The sequence below is a fragment of the Ascaphus truei genome, chromosome 4 (assembly GCF_040206685.1).
Source record: "Ascaphus truei isolate aAscTru1 chromosome 4, aAscTru1.hap1, whole genome shotgun sequence".
Taxonomy (NCBI): Eukaryota; Metazoa; Chordata; class Amphibia; order Anura; family Ascaphidae; genus Ascaphus; species Ascaphus truei.
The window spans coordinates 80,491,168-80,507,204 of NC_134486.1; the positions used below are offsets into that span (position 1 = coordinate 80,491,168).

The following is a 16,037-nucleotide window of genomic DNA, read 5'->3' on the forward strand; positions in this document are numbered from 1 at the left end:
ATATACACACATATACATATATATATACACACATATACATATATATATACACACATATACATATATATATACACACATATACATATATATATACACACATATACATATATATATACACACATATACATATATATATACACACTCACACACTCACACTCACACTCACTCAGTGTGTGTGTGTGTGTGTGTGTGTGTGTATATATATATTATTATACATTCTGAGATGTTATAGAAACGAACACACAACTGATTAAAGGACAAAATTACAATGGCCAAGCAAGGCAAAGGTAAGTAATAATTTACACATAATCCTGCTGTACACGTACAAGAAAGATGTTTGCACTTACTTAGGTGTTTTAATAATTGCATGTGACTAATATGCATATGCAATTCTTACATCAATTAACACACCCAAATGCAATGTTTTGCTGCAAAGTCAATGGCAGCTTCTCTAAACTTAGCAACTGGCTCCTGGTGGACCATTACTGAACAGACGATTACAACATAAATATTTATAACACAATTAATTATGAGTGTTAACATTTCCAAAACTTCACGTGTACAAGAACATAGTTGAAAGTTTGGAAACAACACAGTCTTCAGCATACATACAATAGTAATTAGATAATCTGAAGTCAACAAAACAAGGCCAAAGACATATTTTCTGAATTATAACATTTATTTTTTTTGTTCCTTTTGCGAGCGAGTAACAGGCCTGCTTGTTGTCTCTTGAATTTTCCTTTTTCTTTTGCCACCAACTTTAGGCACAACAGAGCCACTTTGAGTGGCCTCTGGCACTTCACGGGCAGGGCTTGTGGCCAGTGACTGTTCACCTACGGGGCTTGTGGCCAGTGACTCACCTACAGGGCTTGTGGCCAGTGACTCACCTACAGGGCTTTTGGGCAGTGATTCACCTACAGGGCTTTTGGGCAGCGATTCACCTACAGGGCTTTTGGGCAGCGATTCACCTACAGGGCTTTTGGGCAGCGACTCACCTACAGGGCTTTTGGGTAGTGACTGTTCACGGACAGGGCTTGTGCCCAGTGACACATGTGAGCAAGTTGGTAGACACTGCACAAGTGATGGTTGGTCTGTTTCATGTGTGTCTTGTTTTGTTTTTGTCGCCTCCTTTGTAGGTGTCTGCTGCTGAATTTGTACAGATGGCAGCGGTAGGATGTCATCAGGAACCTGCACAGCAATGTCTGCTACTTGACCGGTAACATTTGGGCCTGGTGAATGAATATCAGATGAATGTGGTGAAAACTGACCTGCATGAACAGATCCTGGCTGGGAGGTGTTGAATTGTGGTACATTAGTCATTCTCCAGTAATTAGCTTGTGTTTGCTGAACAACTAATGCTTCGAATGAGGTGTTGATTTTTTGCAACTGTTTAGGCACTTCAATGAAGACTCTGTGGAGATGTGCCAATTGTGATACTGTTTCTTCCTGCAGTCCAATCATCCTTTCCAGCACTGTCATCATGTCTGAATGGCGACGATTTTCTGCGTCCACTATTTTTCCCTCTGAAGCTACAATTGCATCGTATGTGGAAGTTGATGGACGATTTGGCGGTACAACAGTTTCTATTGGCACCTCTTCATGGTCACATGATTGTATTTCAGTCTCTTCTGTGGCGTCATCCTCATCATACTCATCATCCTCATCACCATGATGTTCTAAAAATAAATGTACACATTATTAAATGGCATGTTAATGTATGCTGTGTTACTATGTAATTGTACTGTGTCCTAAGTAACACCTAACATGTTAGCATACGTTTTATAACCTCATTAAAAACTACCTTGACTTACGAATAATGTTTGGACTCAGTATGAAATATGAATGAATGAAAAGTTGCTCTAAACTCAGAAGTCCTACATGATAATTAACATCACTAACACAATACATGTTGCCTTACACTTAATTTTCACTGACACTAAGTAATCCTATTTAAAGAAGATGTGCAAAACAAATAATGCACATGACAACATAACATATAGAAGAGCACATATTATATGGCCAGCAAATGATACACTCACCTTCTAGTAGTGTTGAGCTGGCTGACCCAGGTGAAGACACTTGTTCCATCTCAGGTGACACATGTCCTCCAGGGGCAACTATATATAACAATAACATAAGTTTTACATTTACATGTGTAAATATTGAACAAACACTTATTGTATGTTCTGTATTTATGATTAACTAACAACATCAGTTCCTTAACCGAAAATGTGTGTGAAAGTGAACATAAATAGTTTTAATAACACTGTACATGCCTGTGTACTTAGAATTTTTGAGTTCCCTAACATACAACATACTATGTTTCTGCAGTAATGCGTGAGGATAAATAGATTAAATTTGTATCTAAAAATCATATGTTGTGTAGTGATATCAGTATCATAATGTACATAACTATCATGAGATGACCATTCACAATGGTTATCATGAAGGTGGTCATATTGCAAAAAGTGTTGTTTTTGGTAGAGGATATGTGTGGTACATTAATCGAAGATGTGGCACACCTGAATGTGGCTGTGACTCAACAAGACAACACATGCAGTGTGTGATAATGTGTCTTTCATAGTAGTTCAACTATAGATATGAGTGAACTAATGTGTGACGTACGCTTTGATAAGTAATGAGTTGTTGGGGCATTTAGTAGCTAGAGTTAAGCTTTCAAATGAGTGTGATTAACTTCAGTTGTGCTATTCAGGTTGTAAGAAAGGTATTCCCTTCCCCAAAAAGCCTAATCAGCCACACCTTTCAATGACTTGAAACAGGTGCAAATGGTGTGAACTAAGTTGACCGTGAAATGAGGCTGTAATTAGTGTGTGTGCTGAACCCCACCCCCTCTGTTGAAGTGTATGCTGTGATGAGATATTAATTGCAGCTGCTTTAACACAATGGTAGATGAGCTAAGTAGTCATCTGCAGTGTTTAAGTTATGAAAACAATGACATAACATATGATACGTGTGCCTCATTATGCTGTCTGTATATGACATAAAGCAAAAATGGACCTTTTCATAAGCAACTATAGATGTGTTAGTGCCAGTGATGTTTGTAGGCCGTTACATGCAATTTCTTTGATGCATGCTTAAAATAGGCAGTAATGTCATGTTTGTCGGAGTAAAATCAATAAAATACACAATAATATGATACATATTTCTGTTCTGTACCTGTAGCTACTAATAATTTCTCATGAACATGTGTTACACATGTGTACTACCCTGTTGTTCCCCATCTTCGCCCACCATCAATTGCTTCCACTGCAGCTATGCATTTTGGGAATTCACATGTAAATGAGCACGCAATGGCACGTGCTATATTAGTTACTGCTTTTAGTAGGACTACTACATATATGTCTATTTTGAGATATATATATACAGAATCAGACATATACATATATAGATGCAGGTATGCTTATATTGTGAAGACAGTATAAAAAGCAGTGTAAATATGCAAAATAACTGTAAGCAACGACACGCCTAGTACAGTAATATTTATCACCTGCTGGAAATTGTGACGGATAAATTCCAATGTCACGGTCACCAGCCAAGCCTTCCACGACGACGGTAAGTAATTTTGGCCGAAGCAGCTCCTCCAATGGAGTCAATATGAGACGTTGTGGTGTGGGCCCACCTCCAGTGCCAGTAGCATGCACGCGTTGGTCTTGTATTTTCTTTTTCAATTTGGACCTAATATCATCAAATCTTTTCCGACATGATACTTGTCCCTGACACTATTCCCACAGGCATTGACACCAATGACTATTGTGTCCCACATTTCTTTTTTGCTTGCTGCACTTGTCCGCCCTTGAAAAACATATAAAAGATATGAGGTAAATTAATAATAATATAAGCACCAGTTTCCTACACTGCTAGCTGTTCCAAGAGATAGCAAACATGCTGTTTTATGTGTAATATGTGCAGCACATGAGCATTCACTACTAAACCTATACATGTAAGCAAGGTTGCATTCATATTGTATGCAGTTCTGGCAAATTGACCGCCTGTGTTTATTTGTCCTTGTAAGGCATGATAAAAAGCTGTGTTTCCACACTAATGAACATAGAAAGATATTGTGTACCCATATTTGCATATGAACAAAACTCAGATGACCTAGGATCACATGTATTTGAATAATAAATGTAAAGTTACACTTACCTACTAAATGTCCATAGAGACTGTCATAGTGCTCCAGAATGCCAGTGACAAGAGCCCTATTTTCCTGGTCATTGAAGCGAGGATTACGTGGCTTCTCCACACGTTTTTTCCGAGCAGGTTTAGGGTCAGAGCTTGGCTGGTGCTGACTGGACTCTCCTTCTTCCAATGGAAGAGCCTCCAAAAGCTGGCCACCAGCAAGCACGCCACCACCAGACACCCCATCAGCAACTGCGCCACCAGCAGCACTCCCAGCACCAGCACTCCCACTCCTAGCACCAGCACTCCCACTCCTAGCACCAGCACTCCCACTCCTAGCACCAGCACTCACACTCCTAGCACCAGCACTCACACTCCTAGCACCAGCACTCCCAGCACCAGCACTCCCACTCACAGCAACAGCACTCCCACTCCCAACAACAGCACTCCCACTCCCAACAACAGCACTCCCACTCCCAGCAACACCACTCGCAGCACCAGCACTCCCACTCCCAACAACAGCACTCCCACTCCCAGCAACACCACTCGCAGCACCAGCACTCCCACTCCCAACAACAGCACTCCCACTCCCAGCAACACCACTCGGTGCACCAGCAACATCACTCCCCTGAACAGAACGTTCACTCCGACGCGTACTCGCACGAGTAGCACTCCCACTCCCACCAGCATCACTCTTCCCACGCTTTGCGGGCATACTTCCAGCACTCACAAAAAACAGACAAGAAATGTACAGGCAATCACACGACCCACTTCCACATATAAAACAAGACAAAGATGTAAACAAAACAACAAAGGACAAAGCTCACCCAATACACAACAAGTCTCTCAGTCAATATGCAAATCTTCAATCGTCCAGCTCTGTGCGTCTCTCTCTCTCTCACTCCCAACAACACAGAGAATGATTAGCAGTACACGTTGCCTTTAAATATGGCGCGCAATCAAAAACATGCTTGTTTCGCCTGATTCAGCAAGATTTGTGATTGTGCAACCTAACAGCACCCCGCCACGCACGCCGATACACCTGTGTGTGATCGGCTCATCATCGTGAGAGTGGGCGGATTTGTTTTCTGGTTGATTTTGAATGTATTCGGCACTTACTGCATACGGAGAGGGAAAAACGCCAATAACATGACTAATCGATAAGCTTGCCGATTTCACATAATCGTCGCTTACTGCATGAGGCCCTCAATCTGCATATCTGAAATACAGGTTTCCAATGGACAGCATATAAATAGATACATGTACAATTGTAACCAATGAGTCAATACTAAGAACCTTGTTTGCACATGTAAAATAATAAGTTCTCTTTCATTTGTATGTATGTGTAACGGTGTTTACCCCACCCCGTGGGAGAATCTACATTACTGGTCGTGTGGTGCATGATACCTGCTGTTAACAGGAGGGTTGTCGTCCACCTATGGTAGTGGGGACACAGGACTAGGCTTCTGGGGTTCATACTCCACATATCTCTTTAGAAGTGCAGCGCCTCCATCTGCCGTAGGCTCCAGGAGGTTAAAGTGATCTCCCACGGTAGAACTTATTACCTCTCCCCCCAGTAAGGTCATGCACCAGGCAGGAGGTATATGCAAACAGTAACAGGTTTATTACTCTTCTGAAAGAGAGTTGGTAGAGCGACGCTCAATAACCGTGTGTACACACATACATCTTGATAGTTCAGAGAAATAATCCCAAAGTAGGAACACTGTATTCAATCCATAAACTCATATATATAGCATCATCATATAAGGGGGGGCAAAAATAAAGACCTAGCGGTCAGTCTGCCTGACTACCGCAAAGATGGTCAATAATGCACACCCCACTTAGAGCATAAACATCCCCCTAGGGGTATCAGGTAATAAGATAAGGGCTAGTGCCCATTACCTGCCCTGGGGGTATACTGGAATCTGGAGTGCCGAAGCCGGATGATGGTTCCTCTTCGTGCAATCCTGGAGTGTTGAAGCAATAGAGATGAAGGGGAGCAAAGGGTGCACTGCAACTGGAAAAGTACTTAGAAAAAATATTGGGCAAACTCCAAAATAAAATAGAGAGTATTTAATGAATGAACTCACAGATGGGTGTAAATGACAGCCGCACCAACGCGTTTTGTCCCGCAGGACTTTATCGATATGTATATTTTTGGAGTTTGCCCAATATTTTTTCTAAGTACTTTTCCAGTTGCAGTGCACCCTTTGCTCCCCTTCATCTTTATTACTCTTCTGTACAGTTACAGGAACAAGGCAGGTTCTGCCCAATGCAGTACTCTCATCTATACACCTGATGATGGTCACTGGACCGTCGCTACAAGCCAAGGGCACCCATAGCTGTCCTAGCTCTTCCCCACCTCCTTAGCAGAGGCAGAGGTATGGTCCACACACACGCTCCCTCAGAAGGAAGAGGACTGGAGAAGGCCTAATCTCAGCCTTTCCACTGTGCGACCTGCCTTCCTCAGTGAGGAAGGTACAACCCTCAAATTTAGGGCAGTCCTGCCTTTAAGTACTGCAGGAGGAGGGCACCAGGTCTGGATCATGATGGTCATACCCAGGCCTGATGTCACCGCCTCCCACTGTCACTCAAATGCAGCTCAACGGAGGGGAAAAAACCCCATATCAACTACTGGCAACCTGATTGTACCAGGGTTTACTGCCAGGCCAAGGGCAGAATAGTAGCCATCAGGTGACCTGGCTAAACTCTCCCTCTGGTGGATTCCTAATGACCCCGCGTGGGACCTAAATTTTTGGATACCATCATCGAATGAGCCCTGAACATAACAAGATAACACTTCTCATAATTGATGTCACATTATTATGTATGATATACATTGTCTTGTGAATATAGTACTGTAGCGTACGTGCTTGCCACAAACTGGTACAGGAACGCGGGGCTGAGGTGGGGATGTATAAGCACCGACCTTAAGCCATGGAGTCAGGTCCGGAGTGCGGATTCCATAATCAGACATAGCCAGGTCAGGATTGGAGAAAGTAGGGTTCACGTTATCCAGGCAGGGGTCAAGGCAGGTGGCACACGAGTGGTGGTCGAGGAAACAAGCCGAGGTCATCAACAGGAAATCTTGGGTGAAGGTACTTCAGGGATAGGAACAGGAACTGGAAATCCAGTGCTACAGCACAGAACGGCACCCCCTAGCCGGGTACAGACGAGAGTTGTGGAGACCACTGGGAACAGGAACTGCAGAATCCAGTGCTACAGCACAGAACGGCACCCCCTAGCCGGGTACAGCCGACAGTGGTGGAGACCACTGGGAACATGAACTGCAGGATCCAGTGCTTCAGCACAAAACGGCAACCCCTAGCCGGGTACAGCCGAGAGTGGTGGAGACCACTGGGAACAGGAACTGCCAACAGGAAGACCACAGGAACCAGGGGTGCAGACATGCCACAGGAAACACTGGGGACACCAGCGTAGCCGCTTCAGCGCGGCGGCGAAGTCTGCCAGGAACAAGGGAAGCAGCGCTGGAGCTGCTAAGCAAGAAGGCCTTGTGAAGCAGGGGACTGGAAGCAGGATACCAGGCACAAGGAGGCCTAGCAGGCCAAACAGGGAGTCTGTGACAAGCATAGTCACTTGCAACTTGGATTGCAAAGTCTATGTCCAGCAACTTCCTGAGGGCGGGGCAGGCACTAAAAAGCACAGGAGGCCAATCAAGCCAGAGCTGCACAGGAGGCAGCAGGAGGCAGGTGATTGCAGAAGCAGGGAATAGTTTGTCTGGAACCTGCAAAGCTCCGGATGGATGGGCTCCAGCCAAAGCCAGGAGAGTATTCCTGACAAGTACTTGACAGTTTATTTGAATACACATCCACAGTATGACTGCCATACTGAAACATAGGTTCCTCCCAACATGGAGAATCCTTTTATCAATAATAATGTTCTGGGTCAGGCTTTCTTATTAGCACTCTGGACTCATCAATGACTGTAATGGAGTACACCCTCTTAGGGTTCCGTTCTGAAATGTACTCCACCCTATCCATATACACTGATCTGTCTACCTTCCAGACACGCACCAAGTAAGCTATCCTCTCCTGCATGTTATGGAACGTGCTCCGGCTGTGTTCTAGCACATACGCCGTTACAGCCTCAGTTAACCAGTTTTCCCGGTTAGCGTCAATTTCCCGCATTTACTGCTTGGGGACATACGGGTACTCAAACCCATCGGAGTTCCGGTATTTCTGTACTACATGTCTCTAAGCTCGGCTGATTTTAGTGAGCCTGCGACCCTCAGCCTGACCTGGCAGTACTCAGTATAATGGTTCTTGAACTAGAGGCTCATAATTATCTAGGGCATTACCCATAGGCTGTATAATACCCAACCTAATCTCCGCTTCTCTTTTCCTATTTCTCTGGTGGCCTCCTCGGGACTAAATACTTCTTTAGCCCACCAATCATCCACTATGGTTCCTATCTCTAACAAGAACCTTGTGTGATCCATAAAGGGCACGTACCCCTGAATCTAGGGTGCCACCACGGTAAGGGACTGGGTGGTTCTACTACAGCAGACCTTGTGTTGGATGTGTTGCTTGAGAACCTTGAAACATCAGACACATCAGACATGGCATAATGACTGACCCCACTGTTGACACTACACACATCATCTTCTATACATATGTCCTCGGGTAACATTTCATTCCCATAGGACCAGTCCTTCCAATCTGAAGAGGGAACAAGAGTCTAAGAGGTCCGCAGGCTCCTCTTTTTAGAGTTCCTGTTTCATGCAGCCTGATCAGCTTCTCCAGGCCGTAACCAACCCTGAGACATTCGGGTAAAAGGTGTTCCCTGGTTAGAAGTCCCGGTAAAAGAAGGACGGCAAGACACCTGGAAACCAGCCGTACTGGTCGAACGTAAATGGGCCTTGAAATTGTCCAAGTCCCGGTCAGTGTCTTGTAAGGCTACATTACCCGGACCCGACACTAATGTGATTTGAACCACGTGAGATGTAGGGGCTGGTGTGGGCCTATGAGCTTGCAAATAGTCCAGTGACTGGGCCAGAAATGCAGGGGTTGGGACATCCGGGCACACCTAAGGTTGACCGTCCTTTTTGGACACTTCAGCACTTTCTGTTGAGCTTTACGCTCATACATAGACTGAATAAAGGCAGTTCTCTTTAAACGAGTGGGAGTGGTACTCACAGGAGCGGGAATCAGAGTAATCTCATCCGCCCCAGCGGTTGCTAACAGATCAGCATCACATCCGGCAAGTCGATTGGAATCCTGGAGCATTTCCAGATCCCGCACCAGAAAGGCGTCAACATCCTGTCGCAGCGTAGAGGTGGAATCTTTATCTTTGTCCGCTCCTGCCACATGGTTGTCGGCACCGGAAGGTACCTGCATCGGTACCGAAAAATCACTGTATAAGCCTCTGCACCTCCACAAAAGGTAGGCTCATCCGCCTCTCAGGTCTCATGATCATAGTCATCGGTAACGGGCTCCGCTGTCGTGAAGAGTCGTTGGCACCATTCAGTCCATCTTTAGTCTCGGTCGGCATTGTCAACAATGGCTGAAACACCACCGAAGACCGACGGCTACTCGTGCATGAAGAGGGTAGGGACACATCCGCAGGAGAAGGGCACCGGATCATTTCCGAGTCCACAGTGGCAATAGGCAAGAGCTCTCCAGGCTCCTGCGCCTCTGGGAACAGCGGTGTCTCCTCACCCCAGACAGTCAGCTTACCCAACATCTCGTGGACTGGCTTCGGTTCACCGACTGTCTCTGGTTCCTCGGCAGGGACTGGGTCTGGTACTGTCTCAGCCTGCTCGATAGTCATCGGGATACTCGGATCCCCTTGGATCTCATTTCGGGTGCTCGGGCCCTCCGAAGCCTCCATACTTGAGGTACTCATATAAATAACAAATACAAATAGCACATTGTCACGTACTGCCCACCTGACAGCACATGACCTGCATACAGGAAAAGGGTTAATACTCCGCTTGCAAGCGGTTCCACCCTTCTCTCCGCAAAGGTCCCTCAAATGGATATTATCTCCCCTAAAGGAAAAGGATTAATACACAGCTTGCCCCACCCTTCACCTTTGCAAAGGTCCCTCAGATGAGTAACATCTCCCTAAATCTGTCCCCATATACCACCTGTCACGAACAGCACAAAAGTGAGCACGTGACTTAGATATGCAAGCAGGCTTAATACACAGGGCTACTTTAGCCAACTCACCTTTCGTCTCCCCAAGGTACCTCTGATGAGTTAATATTGACCCCTTACTCAATTGCAATCATATCTATATGCTTCCACCACCCGGGATAGTTATGCAAATCAAAGATGTCAAATAAATATTTGCCAGGGTCCCAGGTCCCTGTTTATTATAGAAAAAAACTAAGCACTTTAACACACCAAAATCCGTTGTAGCAAAAATGTGTTTGAAATGTAAACACTCTTTGTAGAGGGTGCAACTATTCATTCAGAGCCCAAAGCATTACTTATGACATGTGACATGTTTTAATGTAGATAAAAATACAGTGCTTAGATTACAGAAAAAACAATACAATACAAGAACATACAATTATAATAAATGCTGAACAGTTTCTCAAAATAAAAAGAATATAACATAAAACAAAACCCTATACATTACCAGGTGTCATATGTTTTCTCCCAGAGAGGTCACTGGTACTGAACATGAGCTTTCACGTGTTTGGTCCAAATACACCTCTGTTGAAATCTAAAAATCTAATACACTGCTCAGACTTAAATATTCCCTTTTCCCATGGAAACCACATAAGCCCCCTGTCGTTAATCAGCTTTGAGATTGACGGTTTTATGACAGGGAAAAAAAATTCCTTCCAAATGATGTTTGGATCTGCCTCAGGATATACCCGCACCCATAACTTCCTTTCTGTAATAGTTACACACATGTTACAATACATGCTAATGGCAGGCGCAATGAGACTAAATATTACTATTTTACCCTTAAACCTGAGCGATAAATTAATATCTGTCCCTTATTATCTCTTAATCATGTGGTGTCTGGTGTCAGTACATCCCCCTCTGTCACGATTACAGAATTGTAACTCTTACCATGCAGAGGAGATGACATCACATGATATTCACATTTTTAATAAAGTCTTTCGTTGGTTTAATACATTCTTAGCCATGCCCCTTTGCCATCCATTATCCCCTTACAAAGAATGCTTTAAAAATCTTTTGTTTGTGTTAGAAAACTCATCACTGACAGAATATACTGTATGTCTTTATCTCTAGATATTATCAGTTAAACCCTAGGCCTGGCTAAGGTGTTAACATACCAAAAACCCTCTCTTTGTACTTTTCAAATCCAACTTCAATTGAGTTCCCTTTATGATCCAACCCAATATATAGTTATTTTCAACCCCAAATGTTGCCCATTAACCCCTGAAGCACCAGATTGATTAAAATACTTAATATCTTATGATATTATCATGACACACATAATGGGATGAAGTGTTTTACACATAAAAGTGACATTTAGGAAAAGGAGACCCTGTCCCAAAGAGCTTACAATGTAATTGGTACAGTAAGCAGGAAAAACGTGCAGAGACTGTAGGAAGGTGTTCTGGTAAATACGTCTGCAAGGGGCCAAGGTTTGTATGATGTGTAAAGTATCAGTCACAGAGTTACTCATATGCTTCATTAAGGAGGTTTGCCCCTTCCATACCTTATTTTATTTCCTTGAGCAGGATCTACCCATTCTTGTCTCTAAAAAATTAGGTCCTGGACTTTGTCCTTGTGACATATTTGAGCTTCCTTTAGTGTCACTAGTCAATAATTTAAATTGTTAGGTGTGTGGTCTCGGTTGGGGTTTAGGTTTTAGCCCCTGCATTTGGCAGGTCCAAATATAGGCCCTACCTTTATTCTAATCGTTTATTACCTTTTAAATTTAGATTTCTTAAGATATAATAATTGTTCCTTATATATTTTAAGCCGTTTCTTTGTCACAAAGTATCATTGTAAGAGTGCGTTCACTTAATATTTCTGTTTTTAATATTTCTTTGATTGTGTCGGTCAGATGTACTCCTTACGCTTCTATGATGATCCGAATTAGATCTAAAGATGCTCTAATCAGGATCTTGCATGTCCTCTTGCAGAATTCTATGTTCCCAATGCCGGTAATTTAACGGATCTGCTGAAAATCTTAAAAGAAAAACAAGAAAAATGTTTAAAAAATAAAAGGGCCATGAGAGATACCTCTTTAAGTACTGTACTTTGCATTTTATTTCCCCCCTGACGTTTCATCAGGAAAGACATGACTCCTGCTCATAAACTACAGTACTATAGTATATGAACATAAAGAAAGACACTTATTTTATCTTTCTAATCTGAAATCCAATAATCCTGGAAAGCAAGAAACAATTGATATGTCTATGCCCATCAGGTATGTTTTAAAACCCCACATCTTAAAAAAGCAGTTCCTCTACAAAGTTAAAGATGTGTGTTGCCCTATTGTTTCTCCAAGGTCTTTGTGAATGAGCAATAATTTGAGGATTCTGCTCATCACTCTTTGCTAACTTTGTTCTGAGGAAATAGATATAGCGTTGGCAAATTAAGCTGCCCCCTTATATCACTCTTCCCAGTTCAGCACAGTCTTCTGATTGTGTCTATTCTTTCAGATGTCCTGATGTGTCAGAGATGTCAATGACAAGCCTCAAACAAACCTACACTTTTTAATAAGCAAATCTGTCAGCACCAGATTTTGAAAGTCGTGCTGCATCTCCTTAATCTGTAGAGCACCCATCCTTATCTGAAGAATTTCTACTATGCCAAATCCCTGCCATATGAAACACACATCTCCTTTGTTTACCAAAAGAAACCAAATTGGCCAAAAACATTAATAGCAAAATAAAAGGATTTTTATGTTTGCAAACTGTACTTCTGTCTTTCTTCGGCATTGTTTGGTATGTTTTGGGGGTTGTACAGTGTCCTTTTTTAATGCAGATTCACAATAATATTGTGATTTTAATTCTGCTCTTGTTTATCTTGCTACACTATTTTGTTAACATAAAAGAGTGACAAACAACTTATTTTATGACTAAATATTCAAAAGACTAGATTTCATGTAGCCAGTCAAATATATATATATATATATTCTTTTCCTCTCTAATATGTAATTGTGAAATCCTCCAATAGCATTTTTTTAGAAACATTTTTATTTTCTACATCTTTCTTTGTAACCCTGCCCTGATCATTAATTATAAATAATTCCTCCAGTAGATATAATGAGATAACATATAGAAGCTTGTAACAAGAAGTACAGTATATTGTATATTTAATTAAAGTTGTTCTAAAGGTTTTTAATGTAAACTTAAAAGACTTAAACATAAATGTGTAACGGTGTCCCCCCCCCCCCCCCAATCTCACATTTGCCCCTTACGTGAGGTTCCGCGGTGATATGGGGAAATACATCAGGACTGGCTCATAAGGTAATGAGAACTACTCACTTCTGGTACAGCGCCTCCAGCTCTTCCAGGTCCCCACGACAGCAGGGAGGAGTCTCTGAAAGAGAACCTCTGGGTGCAGCTTCTCCCTGAATGACTCCACTCTCAGGAAAGAAGGTTCTTTCATGTTGGACATTCTTTATTAACATCATTAGTGGCAGACTGCCCATCATTGCGGCCGGTCTCTAGCCGTTCATCATAAAGGTTGCCCACCTCAAGGAAGTCCCTGGACACCACTCCTATTCAGGGCCCTAGAAGATGTCCTTGCTCTTCCCTTACTCCCTAATAGAGTAAGGGGAATAGTCTGCCCACCTCTCCCCTAGGGGAGGGCCACAATCCTTACCAGAGCCCTGGCAGAGTGTTGGGTCAGACAGTCTCATTCAGGTGGGATGAGACACTCACACACAGACTAAATTCAGGAAGTGTTGCATACTATATAGCTTCAGTAGGCACCACCTCTGTGTCACTGTAAGTGGACACAGAGCATGATGTCACTTCCTTCACTACACAATACACATCACAGGGGATGAGGGAAAACCTCATGATTACTCCTGGCAAACCTGCCCTTTTAACAGGGATTATTGCACAGGAGGAGAAAGGCATGTAACCCCAAAATTACACAGGCTACACATGGTTATTCAATATGTTTTAAAGCAGCAATCCCACCTACTCATGTTGTGTTGTTGTTGTTTTTTGACATAATAATATATTTACATAATTCAGAGGGGGGGGGAGGTCTCCGGATTGCGACTTCCTATTGGATGACAATTGATGCAGTTGTTTAAATTCAAAGGAACACCAGTAAGTATCTTGGGAAAAAGAGAGGTCGCCAGAGCTAACAATAGCATAGTTCATTGGTAAAATAGGTGGGATTGCAGCTTTAAAGGATAAAGTAACAATCTACTGTATTTTTCAAATGACAGAGCAGGTGGCTGTCTGCTTTATTGTAATCCTAATATATTGTGATAGGTGGCACTCATTTATAGCCTCTAATTTACCCTGTATAGTTCTTTGCATAACAGAACTGACAAAGGTTACATACTTTTTTTAGGGTGTAACATAAGCAAAGATTAGAATTAAAGCATCTATTATTGTGAATCTCGCACTTTATATTTGTTTTATCAGGACTATTCTTTCAACTATAATTTAGGAACAATATTATTTGGTTGGTTGAGTTGGATGAAAATATATTTGGTTTAATGTAATACGGGAACGTTAGCAGAAGTACGCTCCTTGATCAGCTTTAGTGGTCAAATGGTGGTCAATGGGGTGCAAACCAGGAAAGAACAATGGCAAATTACAAAGGAAAAGCACTGTATGCTGCACTCACATGACCAGTAAGAGTTGAATAATTGTAATAATTAGTAATTAACTTTTATTGGGAATTTATATAAAATAATGTCAGACTAATAAAATTAAAAAATAGTGCATTTTCACAAATATATGTCCAAAAAGTGACATGGGTGAAAAGGTGATTATTGGTAGTGTATCAGATACTGGTGTCCAAGTACAGGCACACCATGTGTTAGGATGTTAAATACATGCAAAGCAGTCCAGTGTACAGTAAGTGGAGAGAAGACTGATATTCCAGAAGTTACCTGGTAATTAGGATTAGCTGTAGAGGTGAAGCAATATTTGCAGGTAGAGCTATAATGAGCAGCCCCTATGGGGGTAGTTAGTATAAGTGCTCCTGTGTAATTAGCTGTACATAATAGCAGTAAATAGGAGTACTTAAGTTCTAAGATCTAGAAACCCTAGTCCAGAACCTGATCAGATCATGGGAGGGGGAATAGGGGACCCTACAGCACGAGTCTAGTAATAATTGGTAACCTGTGGATATGTGGTACGCTACAGCACTTTCTTCTCCCCTTAGGCCGCACTGCCAATCGGAGAAGCAAGTGAAGTGTCTGACTGCCCTAGGAAAATCCCATGCTGACATAATGACGTCAGAGCAGCGACCAATGAGTGTTTCGCATCATCTTGACGCTTTTTCAGATCATCATGATGACGCGAAACGTTCATGGGTTGCCACTAGCGGTGTAACAGGGACTTAATCCTGTCGAAAGGAGGCTTCAATATAAAGCCTGAATTTGTCTGAGAAATCCAGCAGGGAGCTGGTTAATTGCAGTTAAAGACAATTAACCAGTCTCCACCTGGCTAATCAGACATGTAGAAACACCTCCTGCTGGAAACTGCAGGAGAGAGACTCTTGAGCACAGTTATAACTGTGTTGCCAAAAGAGACGTTGTCTTGAGCACATGACTGTGCTGACATCAAGATCTCAGAACCAGCCCTCTATTCCATGGCACTGCAAGACCCTGGAACCCTCAATGGACACCAACCCAGACTCAGAGACTGACAAAGGGCCCCTGCTTACAGTTACCTCTTTTGGACTTTGGGGTTATAGGTTGTGCGAACAAAAAATAGCGCAAACTAATACCAGCTTAAACCAATA

The 16,037-nt window shown here is 42.7% G+C and overlaps 1 protein-coding gene across 1 annotated transcript; it reads right to left on the bottom strand.

Annotated features, from left to right (window-relative positions):
* Positions 1 to 668: 668 nt before the first annotated feature.
* LOC142491956 (uncharacterized) lies at positions 669 to 2,114 on the bottom strand. The gene is made up of 2 exons (XM_075594739.1): positions 2,040 to 2,114; positions 669 to 1,676 (listed from the first exon to the last, which is right to left on the bottom strand). The coding sequence occupies exons 1-2, from the start codon at positions 2,086 to 2,088 to the stop codon at positions 679 to 681; spliced, it is 1,047 nt and encodes a 348-aa protein (XP_075450854.1). The 5' UTR covers positions 2,089 to 2,114; the 3' UTR covers positions 669 to 678.
* Between the last annotated feature and the right edge of the window lie 13,923 nt (positions 2,115 to 16,037).